Source organism: Pan troglodytes, chromosome 9, assembly GCF_028858775.2.
Source record: "Pan troglodytes isolate AG18354 chromosome 9, NHGRI_mPanTro3-v2.0_pri, whole genome shotgun sequence".
Taxonomy (NCBI): domain Eukaryota; kingdom Metazoa; phylum Chordata; class Mammalia; order Primates; family Hominidae; genus Pan; species Pan troglodytes.
The window spans coordinates 8,737,131-8,749,878 of record NC_072407.2 but is presented as its reverse complement, the minus strand read 5'-3'; the positions used below and the strand labels follow the sequence as shown (position 1 = coordinate 8,749,878).

At 40.0% G+C, this 12,748-nt stretch overlaps 2 protein-coding genes across 2 annotated transcripts; both read right to left on the bottom strand.

Moving 5' to 3' along the window:
* Positions 1–3,519: 3,519 nt before the first annotated feature.
* On the bottom strand, positions 3,520–4,563 carry OR52I1 (olfactory receptor family 52 subfamily I member 1). Its single transcript, XM_054661951.2, has one exon. The coding sequence runs from the start codon at positions 4,492–4,494 to the stop codon at positions 3,520–3,522; it is 975 nt and encodes a 324-aa protein (XP_054517926.1). The 5' UTR covers positions 4,495–4,563.
* Positions 4,564–5,192: 629 nt separating this feature from the next.
* OR52I2 (olfactory receptor family 52 subfamily I member 2) lies at positions 5,193–11,767 on the bottom strand. The gene has a single exon (XM_054661950.2). The coding sequence runs from the start codon at positions 11,722–11,724 to the stop codon at positions 10,672–10,674; it is 1,053 nt and encodes a 350-aa protein (XP_054517925.2). The 5' UTR covers positions 11,725–11,767; the 3' UTR covers positions 5,193–10,671.
* Between the last annotated feature and the right edge of the window lie 981 nt (positions 11,768–12,748).

The window sequence follows — 12,748 nt, the reverse complement described above, 5'->3', positions numbered from 1 at the left end:
AGGGGATTCACTGGGGCTAATTGAGAAGTAGGTCCCTAGGAAGGACTTCAGTTATGTCTGTGGACAATTGGCACAAAAGGGTTAAGGGAAAATCAATGTTGTTCTTTGGCTATTAAGACAAATCTTGGAAGGTTCCTAGAAACGGAGGATTGTTAGGTGATAAATTCATTCAAACTTAGAATGAAGGAAGGAATGAAATGGCCTCATTTGTAATGTACTCTTTTTGGTTAGTTTGATTGTTTTTTACATTTATAAGCCTGTTTGGGTATTCTGATTACTTGTTAGAAGACTCGTAAGGTTAAACAATCCATATTATTATAGATTGTCTGATTTTTAAAACCAGACAAGAAGATTGAAGCTCTAAGTGCCTGAAAACCCTTTTCTGCAGAGTAGTTGTTTACACTTCCCTTCTGAGAACCATATGAAAACAAGGACCTTATTTGTCTGTTCACCACTGTACCCCTCGTCTAGTACTCTGTGTGTGTGTGTGTGTGTGTATTAAATATTTAAGTGAGGGAACTTTCATTCATATGACTAGAATCAAAACAAAAATAACCTGCTTTTATCTAAAAGGGGCAGTAAAAACTAGAGGATACCTAATTATACTTCTGTTCAAATATGAATTTAATGGATAATTTCTTTTACTGTACCTTTCATATGTGGTCTAGTAGGGCAGAAGGCAGGTGGCCATGTGGAGGTGGAGTGCCTGCACTGCTCCCTGCAATGCCTAGGGTGGCATCCCCAGTTTGGTGCAAGCCTTCACTGCAAGGCAGGGACAAGCTTTGCCTACTCTTGTTTTGCAGAGAAACTGACGGATGCAATACCTGAATGTTAAGGGAGAAGGCTGCAAAGAGGGTAAAATGCCTGGGTACTGCAAAGAAAGAAAAAAGGTAGACATAGGGGCAAAGCCTTGGGTTCAAAACTACCTACAGATAGGCAGTCTTCATTTTTCTCAATCAGGATTGGTTGTAATCTCTTAAAATCCAAACATTAAGGATCTACTGTGCATCCCAGGCACTAGTTAAGAGAGCACACATGGCTTCATGTGATGGACCAGGGGCCATATCTGAATGTATGGTGAGAAGCACAGGTTTTTCCATTCGGGGTAGCCATGGAAAGGAATCAGCACACTTTGGGAAGTATGTGGTTCAGTAAATACTTGAGTACTAGCAGTAGGTTCCATCTACTTTTAGAAAAATCCAATGAGAATGAAACGCAAACCTGGTAAGGCAAGCTTCCTGATGGAAATGCTGGGAAGAAATTAGTGTTGGGGGTGCAGGCTGGACTATACCTTTGTTGCTTTACATCAGATTCTTTAATGCATCTAATATGCTTTCATTTAATGGACCTAGCCAGTTTTTCATGTTACTTATGGAGAAAGAATAATGTGACATTTCAAAATGAAAATCTTATCAAATGTGTTTAACAATCTTATAATCTTATAATCTTGTTTTTTTATGTTATAACCTCATAATCTTGTTTTGTTTTTACGTTAGGGGGTTGTGAGGGAAAAAAGTTTCACTTTCCTGCCCTTTGGGACCTCTGTGCATCATTATCAGATTTTTAAGAGGCTGATTTCTACTCTGCTGGTATTCAAAAATTGAATACATTCTTGGCAGGTAAACAAGTCTAATATTAGTAGAAAGTATAGCTGTTAAGTTACTAAGGAGCTTGTCTATTTGAAAGAGTTGTCATATGAGTACTGGGCAGTATAGGATTACTCCCTTAAAATTATGGAATTAAAAATGTATTGGGTATATTTTTAAGTTCATACAATATGTCAGAGTTTGTGTTATCTGCTTTCCATGTTTTATTTAATTTTTAATACTCTGAATTAATGTTGTTTTTCAGTAGACAGGAAGTGTTAAGACTCAGATATAGTAGCTTGCTGTCAACAGTTTCTTCTCGCACTTTAATTTTAACACTAGTAGGAAATTATCTTTTTATTAAGATTTTCAAATGTACATATCTCTTATATATAAGATCTTTTTCTTTTAACGTATACTGATTACTCAGTTCAAGATTTTCTGAAGGGGAAAAACAAAACCAAAAATCATGGAAGCATCCAGTGACCTGGAGAAGAGTGATTACATTTCAACTTCCTTTTTTTTTTGTTTGTTAATTATACTTTAAGTTTTAGGGTACATGTGCACAACGTGCAGGTTTGTTACATATGTATACATGTGCCATGTTGGTGTGCTGCACCCATCAACTCGTCATTGAACATTAGGTATATCTCCTAATGCCATCCCTCCCCCTTCCCCCCACCCCACAACAGGCTCCGGTGTGTGATGTTCCCCTTCCTGTGTCCATGTGTTCTCATTGTTCAGTTCCCACCTATGAGTAAGAACATGCGGTGTTTGGTTTTCTGTCCTGGTGATAGTTTGCTGAGAATGATGGTTTCCAGCTTCATCCATGTCCCTACAAAGGACATGAACTCATCATTTTTTATGGCTACATAGTATTCCATGGTGTATATGTGCCACATTTTCTTAATCCAGTCTATCATTGTTGGACATTTGGGTTGGTTCCAAGTCTTTGCTATTGTCAACTTCTTTATCTACATTGTTCTCTATTAGCCTCTTCATCGCAGAGCACACCCCCTGAGAGGTGCCCACAAGAAGAAAGACCTGTGTATATTTGATCCCTTTCTTTTATGCCTTAAGGTTAAGTTACACAGACTGGGACTAGGAAGCAACAAGAAAGATTTCCAAAACCAAACTTATATTAACTTAGCTTCTGTTGCTTAAAAACACAAAGCTGGTAATTGGTTCACTAACTCCAACTAGCTTAACAATAGGAGATACATTTAAAAGTTAAGTGATATTTTACAGAACATAACAATATACCTGGGTGTCCAAAGTGATTTGGAATCAGAGAACCAAAGACTTATTCTCTTCATCCGTTCTTGGTGATTGGCTTTTGATGCATGGGCCAATCCCAATTTTCTCCTTCCAGTTTATGTGTTGTAGAATTACCACCATCTCTGATCCCAAGTTTATATCTCCCCAGATGAACAGTAGACCGTACAGCTTGGGAAGGACCCTGGTCTAGGTGTGGGCATAGGACCCAAATGGAGTGAGATCACTATTGGGCCAGAGGGCAGGGTCATATATTAATAGCTTCTTCCATGTAATCACTTGGAGGAAAGAACAGTTCTGAGAATATCAGTCAGGTTAAGGGGAAGATATCAAACAGTTGGTTTCTTCAGCAGAGGGGATGGTAGGATATTAGGTAGGAAATATAGGTCAGAAGCTATAGAAGGAAAAATTACAGAGCTGTATTCTATACCAAACTTACTCTGATTCAGACACTATCATATTAACCCATTAAAAATGTCAGAAAATTAGAAACATTTCATTCATATTATTGGTAGAAATTTAAAAGTTACACAAAGATATCCTTTATAGCTTCATCTCAGAATTCCTTATAGTACCAGGTAAACCAATCCAGCTCCACAGATCTCTGAGGCATCTTTGAAGTTGGCTAGAATGCTCTGGATCTGAACAGATACTGTGTTCATGAACCCAGGTTGGAGTGGTCAAAGAGGAAGTGCATCAGATAACTCCATATTCCCTCCAGCAATTGTTTGGTCCTCATGCCATAGATGATGGGATTTAAGGTGGCTGGGATGATCACGTACAGGTCAGCTAGCAGCACTTGGGTGTGCAAGGGCACTATATCCTGCCCCAACCAGGCCACATAGATGGATGCCATCCCAGGTAGATAGTACAAAGCCATAACCCCCACATGGGAGCCACATGTGCTTAATGCTTTCAACTGAGCAGTCTTTGAGGAGAGATCAAATACTGCCCTGAGAATTAAGATATAGGAGGCAGCAATGAAGGCCACATCAGAGCCCACCATAAGAGAGGAACCAATCAGACTGTAGAGACTGCTGGGCACGGGGTCAGCACATGCTAACCTGGCCAAAGCTATGTGCTCACAGTAGGAGTGGACAACCACATTGGAGCCACAGAAAGGTAGATGACTCACCATCCAACTCAGTGGAGTCATGAATGTGATAGCTCTGATGGTGATGGCCATACTCATTCCCAGCATCACTTGAGGCGTGAGAATTCTCTTGTAGTGTAGAGGCTTGCAGATGGCTACATAGCGGTCAAAAGCCATGGTCAGCAGCAGCCCCGTCTCCACAGCTGTGGCTAAGTGGACAAAAAACATCTGAGTGAAACAAGCACTAAAGCTGATGGAGCTGTCTCCTGAGCAGAAGATGCTCACCATCTTGGGTACCACCGAGGAGGCCATAACAATGTCCACAGCAGCAAGAACACACAGAAAGCAATACATGGGCTCATGCAGAGTGGAATCCATCCAGATTGCAGTCACGATGATGGTGTTTCCTAACAGGGCTATGATGTACGTGGCACTCAGTGAGATAGCCAGCCAAAGATGTGAAGATTGCAGTCCTGGGATACCCACAAGGAGGAAGGAGGCAGGGGTTTCCATTGTGTGGTTGTAAGCTGGACCCAGCATCACAGGTGAGACTTCTTGCCTATTAATGTATAGATGATGTAAGAGAATGGTGCAGTCCTATAAGATTAGTTCCTATTTGTGGTGCTGGGAAAACCTAGGGATATTCTCAGCTTGGTGGTATCGCAGGATCAGAAAAATGACTTCTAATACTGTGCTACTTTTCATCCTCCTTACAAGTTTCTATTCATTGCTGAAGGATCAGCTCGTGAATTCCTTCCTTAGGGACTTGTGTTCTGCTCTCTTCCTCCCCCAACCCCATGCCCAGGTTAAGTTAATTACCTCTTTTGCAGTTTCCTGAAATCTCCTGTAGGGACTAAATCGACAATTCCAGTACTGTATGAGTTTATGGTATGCACTCAAGTGCCTTATAGGAAGATTGTGATCCATAGCTGTGGTCACAAGTCACTTGAATGAAGATATATATACTCATTACAGTAAACAATTTCCACAGAAAGAACGATTAACAGAGGAAAGAATGACTTATCTCTGTGTGCTGTTACTAAATGTTGAAACCAGAACTTCTTGAAAACAAACATCACATTTTATATGCTCAGCATATTGCATAGACAAAACATAAATTCAGCATTCTTGTGATTCATGAAATACGTTAGTAAGTTCAGTAAAATAAAACCATTAGAGAATAACATTATCACATTTTACAGGTGATTATAAATTATCTATAAATAAATATAATCCTTACCTTCTCTAAATTTACCCTGGATCCTATTCACTTTGGTTCAGTTAATAGATTAAATTACTACAAGGAAAATCTTAGGGTTACCTTATAGATGACCCCCCCTCCCCAATAAGTTGTTATGGTTCTTTAATACAACTAACTCCCTCTTCCTGATAACCAAGATGTTCCAAACAAGAAAGCTTTATCCTTTAGAAAGTTAAGCACTTTATTATTAACACAGTATGTGCCAGTACTATGTTAAAAGTGTAGTATTCATAATCTGAGTGTATTTCTCCATTTGTAATATAAGACAAACATCCATTCCATACAACACAGTTTGTATAACTTAGATTAAATATTCTAGCCAAGATCATGTAGTAAGTGTGTGGTAAGTTTTGGGTTTAAGCTATGACTCCCAGGTGTCCATCCAGCCCAACATAAATAGTCAACAAGACAACTATGGATAAAACAAGGTTAGGGGTTTCACTTGGCCAGGTTTGATGAGACAAAGATAGCTACTGCTGTGCACAGCCAGCAGCTGAGCTCTACCACTTGTTCATCTCTGTTTATTGATGTATTCACCCTCCATTGCCTCAGTCAGGTGTTACCATATCATATAATATGTAACAATCTAAGTGGGGAAACCTGAATATAAAGAAGTCAGCATTAACTACCATTCCATTCCTGTGTGATAGCTGTTTAGTTACTCTCTCCTTAGGATGATTGGTTTCCATGATTTCATATTCATATGGTGTTTGGTCATAGGCACATTTTCCCTGCCATCTGAGAAGACTCCTTACAAGGGGAGGCTCCTTCCTCTGATGTTATCACCCAGCTTTTGGAGACATTGGTTAATCTTCTTCATGGAACCCCTAGATTCTACTTCATCAGAATAGAGCATACAAATCCTGCATACTTTTGTGTACCCTACTCAAAATATGTTATTGGTCCCACATCATCAAAGGGCAGGATAGCAAAGTGGCAAAAAGCATCGGTTCTAGATTCATACTCCTAGACTGAAAACCCTACTCTATCGCTTGCTAGCCATTTTGCATCAGTCAAATTATGTAACTCTCCAAGCCTCAACTTCTTCACCCATCAGAGTTAATAATACTTCACAGAGATATTTTGAGATTTAAGTGATAAGCTATGTAAAAGTGCTTAGCGTGATGCTTGGTACATAAGTGTTCAATAAAATATAGCTATAATATAGTAAAACAGAAGACAGTTTTCCCTGCCTAATTCTATACCTCTAGATTGCTCCAAATAACATCCTTAAATGGGTGTATGTGATTTGAAGACCACATTTACAAAGTAAAAAGCTGCTCATCCTGCATTGCCTGAAGAATTTCTCTTGTCCTCCCATGAGTTGCCACTGAAGATGTCTCACCCAGTGGCTGTGCACAACAAGTTTCTCCTCATTGGACTATGATAAGAGCCCACTATCTGTTCCATTATAGGTCAATTCTCAAGTTTAGGATTTTTTGTTTTGTTTGCTTTGTTGCTATTTTTTTTTCTTCATCACACTTGTGAAAAAGTTTTCCTTAGTTTTTCCTACAACCCATCCCTAATAAGAAAGCCAAGCATAGCTCACATTTCTGCTGCCATAAAACAACTCTTGCCAAACTGAATTCAGATTAAGGATAGAGTGGAGGTGGGTATGAAAAATATTTTTTCCAGGCTAAATTAGTGCTTCAAATATTTTTTCTATTGTTCTCAGATAATTTTCTTTCCTTAGGACGTGGGCATATGCCTTTGTCTCAGACCTGGACTTAGAATCTCAAGTGTAGACCAGACCATATTAAATACAATTGATCTCCTTCCTAAAACCCTCATCACCCTAGTATTGTATCTCAAGGGCTCAGCCTAATGAGTCACCACAGCAACTGTGTGATTTGTTTTGACATAACAGTAGTCATATATCGCTCAAGAACTGTTTCTTAGGTGTTCACGCAATCTTAAATGAAAGGTGCTCATTTGCCAAGCCTCAAGACTAGCCTGCTTTAACTATCGCTTCCTGTGCCTCTCCTGAAAAAAAGGACTTTCATCGTGAGAAGTTACCATATCCTTACCCTTGGATACTGTCTCAAGCTACCTCTTTTTACCTCTTGTCAGGGTTCTGGCTCCTCTCTGAGTAGTGGAATAAATCAGATTAATGGAATTCTGTGCCTTGATCCCATCTGCTGTGGTACACATTTTCTCTCTTAGCCAAGCATTAGGTGAGCATTCGTCAGGTTCTCAATCCTAATCCTGGGACATACATTTGCCCCTTCAGTTCACCTCCTACAGAGCCTAGCACTGATGGGCTCCATAGTTAGGTACCACCAGCAGCTGTGGTAAAGTCCTCAGGAGTTTTATTTAAAAAATCAAGTTTTGGAGACATGATTACAGACTGCGATCTATATGAAACAAACCAAAAAGAAAATCCCTGAGCTTAAGAAAGACTATATCATGGCACAGATTGAATAAATTAGTGATATCCACATCATAATCAGATTATAAAAACCTTGCTGTGTAGCTACTGGGTGAGACATCTTCAGTGATAGATCATGAGAAGACAAGGGAAAGCTTTTGAAGTAGAACGGTAGTGAAGAGTGAAAGAAAAATTCAGGGTATGCTTGAGACTGCCTCATGTGTTCTGGATGCAACAAACTCAGACTTGTGCATTATTGCATAAAGGGCTGCATAAAGCTTGAGAATCCAAACAGCCTCTTCCCCACTCACCTCTGATCCAGAATGTTCCTCCCCTGGCTGCCCTGTTTAAATTCACCTTTCTTCAAGAGGCAGCCTCAGCTGATGCTGAGGCCTCAGCCCTGGAAGCTCTAATTGGGCATACCTTTCATGCCCTTGAGAGTGTTTTTCTTTTTAATCTCCATTTACGTTTCTTCTCAATTAGCGTTGCTGGAGATTTACATTGTCAGTCTTTGCAAAGAACAGGACACTTGGTTTGGTTAGTTGTTTCTTTCTACAAATATTTATTTCAATCAGCCTATTGATACTGAACATTGTTTGGCTAAGATTAACAGTGATCTCCATCAAGCATCTGTTGCCAGTCCAGTAACTCTTTTTCCTTTTGTTTTACTTGACATCTCCAAAACATTTAACACAACTGCCTGCTCCCTGATTTTTCATTAACTTTTTTAAACACTATGAATATAATGGGAAATGCACAAATCTCAGATATATAGCCTGATAAATATTTATTATGTGAACACATGAACACACTTACATAGGCACTACTGAGGTTAAGATACAGACACCAGTGCCCTCTGGTTGTTAATGTTTACTGTTTTCAGAAAGCTCTGGTAAGTTATCCTAAGATCTGTTTTCAGCCCTGCACCTGCCTTTGCCTTCAATACTGTGGGTATATTCACATGCAGACCTGGAGAGCCAATTACTTAAAACTAGCACAGAAAAGTCCCTTAATTTCAACAACTCATGATTCACAAATCATAAGATATGGGAGAATTTTTCATTTCTATTAAAAGAGTGAGGAATACATAATTCGAAATGAAAATGTCTTAAAGGTAAAAGAACTAAGGCATATGCATTTGAATCAAGCCTTTCTGTTTATGATAACCCTTTCTTCCTACCTGGATACTTCCCCTCTTCAGCCAAATATGCACCCAATCAGCCCTACTACTGGGTTTTTTTCCTCATAACTGTTCTTAGTCCCATAAAACTGTCTCTCCACCATGCCAATATTATACCTACCCCTTCCTCTCTGCTTTCAATTAATTATATGTCCCATTCTCTCTCCCACCTTTCCTATCCAAATATCATTTTCATACATTCTTGGTATCAGTAATACCCACCACACCTAGACAGCCCTGTATAGGAAGAGTAAAGGCTTATATTTTCTATTCTGGGGTGATCTGGCCTTCAGACTCCATCAGCCCAACACTAATGCCCAAGTCAGTTACCCACAGTCTGAGAGTTTTCTCTGTTTAACTTTCTCCAATGAGTCCATGCCTCATAGTCCACATTTCTTTCATGCAAAAGAGGAGGGGTTAATACAGGATACCTTCGGAGGAGCAGGAAGTGCAAACAAAATCAAATACGAACAAACAATGGAGAGTCATATTGTCCTTTCCAAAGACTTCTCATTGGGGCCCTCTTTTCCCTCTGGATACTCAATCATCCTGCCTTGTCCCTGGACACCCACCTTCCTTTGGCCTCTACCCAGCAACCAAACATTGCTACTCCTCAAGAGACTGGTTTATCTTTGTGCTCTGGCCCCTGGGGATTTCCAGATAGCAGGAGGAGGCAGATGCTTACGGGCTGAAGAGTCTGTTTCTTCAAGTTTTCAGAAGATACCTAAAAGTTAGACTAAGAGTATAAAGTGCATCCTGAAAGGAAAACAAACAAACAAACAAAAACCATGATAGGTAGGATTTGTGAAAGTTCACAATGTGCCAGGCATCATAACAAATGCTCTTTTCAAAGATTATCTCAGTCAGTTTTCAGAACCTCCTGAAGTAGCTGCCATCATCACATCAACATCTTATAGATGAAAGCTGAGGCTTATAAAAGTCAGAAAACAAGTAAGCCAGAGAGTCAAGAGCTAAATTCTAATAACCGTATTTCACTTCACTTTATGGTAGAACTATTCACACTGACAGTGTACTTCATATCTCAAAGTCGAGTTCACATTTCCTCAGCTCTGCCTGGGGACTCGGGCCAGGTTTCACTGGTTAAATGTTTCCCATGACGCTGTTATAACATCCTGTTGAACGGAGAAGGGAAAGAGGATGTAGGGGAGGGCAAGGAAGATGAGTTTTTCAACTGGAGATAGGGCATGCACCTGAGCACAAAAGTATGAGAAGGGACATATTCTCCAAATAGAGGATAAACCAGAGGCAGTAGAGTCAGGGGACTTGAAAGGGATTGAAAATACAAGAGGCTAGAGGGGTGCATGGGGCCATGTTTTAAAGTTCATGTCTTCTGCCTGAGCATCATCTGTGGAAAGGAATAAAGTTGGCAGAAAAGAGTCAACAGGCACAAGCTATAAAGTTTCTAGTGTTTTTCTTTTTAATGGCAAAGGGTAGATAACTATTTGGAAGTATGAAAAACTAAGAAATACAGTTGCATGCTCTCAGTTCCCCAGATCCTAAGTGGACACATAGCTGTTCATGAAGAGAATGGTGAGCGATCTTTGTTGTCTTTCATTTTAAGAGTTGGTGAGGCAGGAGCAGGAAGAGGCTTTGTGCCTTCTTCAGCCTAACCTAGCACATTCCTAAAGAGCAGGGAAACATAAGTTCAATCAAATGTGTATTCTCTACCAAAACTTGTCTCTAATTCAGATACAAGTTGATTGAATCCACTGAGAAAGCCCTCAGAAAATCAGAAACATTTCATTCACATTCCTGCTAGTAATTGAAAAGTTATGCAAGGATATCCTTTACACCTTCATCTTAGAATTCCTGTAGCACCAGGTAAACTAAGCTCTACAGATGTCTAAGGCATCTTTGAAGTTGGCTGGATCTGAACAGATATTGTGTTCATGAACCCAGGTTGGAATGGTCAAAGAGGACATGCATCAGATAACTCCATATTCTCTCCCGCAATTGTTTGGTCCTCATGCCATAGATGATGGGATTTAAGGTGGCTGGGATGATCACGTACAGGTCAGCTAGCAGGACTTGGGTGTGCAAGGGCACTATATCCTGCCCCAACCAGGCCACGTAGATGGATGCCATCCCAGGTAGATAGTACAAAGCCATAACCCCCACATGGGAGCCACATGTGCTTAATGCTTTCAACTGAGCAGTCTTTGAGGAGAGACCAAATACTGCCCTGAGAATTAAGATATAGGAGGCAGCAATGAAGGCCACATCAGAGCCCACCATAAGAGAGGAACCAATCAGACTGTAGAGACTGCTGGGCACGGGGTCAGCACATGCTAACCTGGCCAAAGCTATGTGCTCACAGTAGGAGTGGACAACCACATTGGAGCCACAGAAAGGTAGATGACTCACCATCCAACTCAGTGGAGTCATGAATGTGATAGCTCTGATGGTGATGGCCATACTCATTCCCAGCATCACTTGAGGCGTGAGAATTCTCTTGTAGTGTAGAGGCTTGCAGATGGCTACATAGCGGTCAAAAGCCATGATCAGCAGCAGCCCCATCTCCACAGCTGTGGCTAAGTGGACAAAAAACATCTGAGTGAAACAAGCACTAAAGCTGATGGAGCTGTCTCCTGAGCAGAAGATGCTCACCATCTTGGGTACCACCGAGGAGGCCATAACAATGTCCACAGCAGCAAGAACACACAGAAAGCAATACATGGGCTCATGCAGAGTGGAATCCATCCAGATTGCAGTCACGATGATGGTGTTTCCTAACAGGGCTATGATGTACGTGGCACTCAGTGAGATAGCCAGCCAAAGATGTGAAGATTGCAGTCCTGGGATACCCACAAGGAGGAAGGAGGCAGGGGTTTCCATTGTGTGGTTATAAGCTGGACCCAGCATCACAGGTGAGACTTTTTTCCCGTTAATGCACAAATGATGTAAGAGAAGAATGCAATCCCGTAAGATCTGTTGACACATATGGTGCTGGGAAAACCTAGGGATATTCTCAGCTTGGTGGTAATCTCAGGATCAAAAATGTGGCATCTGACAAAATTATCCTGTACCACTTTTATCCTCCTTAATATTCTTCCCTTCCAAATTTGTATTCATTGTTCATGGATCAGCTCATGGCTTACCTCCTTTGGAAAGCCTTTTCTGCTTTCTTCCTTCCCCATTCCATACCCTTTCCTCTGAGCTTTCATGCAATCTCCCATCGTGACCTCAGAGAGACTAAATTGATCATTGTAATGCTCTCCCTAGACTTTATTGTGTGCATTAAGGTGTATGTCTCTTGTTTATGATCTTACACAAAGGGTGTAATCCATAACTGAGGTCACAAGTCTATTAAAAAGAAGTCTATTAATATATATTTATTATGGTTAAGTTTCCACAGAATGAAGGATAAACAGAGAAATGAATCTGTCTTTCATCTCTGTATGCTCAGTTACTAATTGTTATATGAACAAAAACTTCCTGAGGTCAAACATATCGTATTTTTTATCCTTGGTACAGTGCCTATAAAATAATATGAAAGAAGTATCCTTGTGGTAAAAGAAATACATGAATGAGTTGGGAAAAATAAGATCATTAGAGAACAACATAATCAGCTTCCATAGGAGATAATAAAGTACCTGGAAATATAATCCTTACCTTCTCTAAACTTTGCCCTGAATATCCTATTTACTTAGGTTCAATTAATAGATTAAAATACTACAAAGAAAACCTTGGGACTACCTTATAGATGAACTTCACCCAGTAAGCTTTTATGATTTTTCAATGCAGCTATTTTTTCATGATAAACTACCAAGACATTCCAGGCAACAAGGAAGCTTTATCCTTTAGAAAGTTAAGCACTTTATTATGAACATAGTATGTGCTAGTACTATGTTAAAAAGTGTAGTATTCATAGTCTGAGTGTATTCCTTCATTTGTAAAATAGATCAAACATCCATTCCATACAACACAGTTTGTATAACTTAAATGAGATTAAATATTCTAGCCA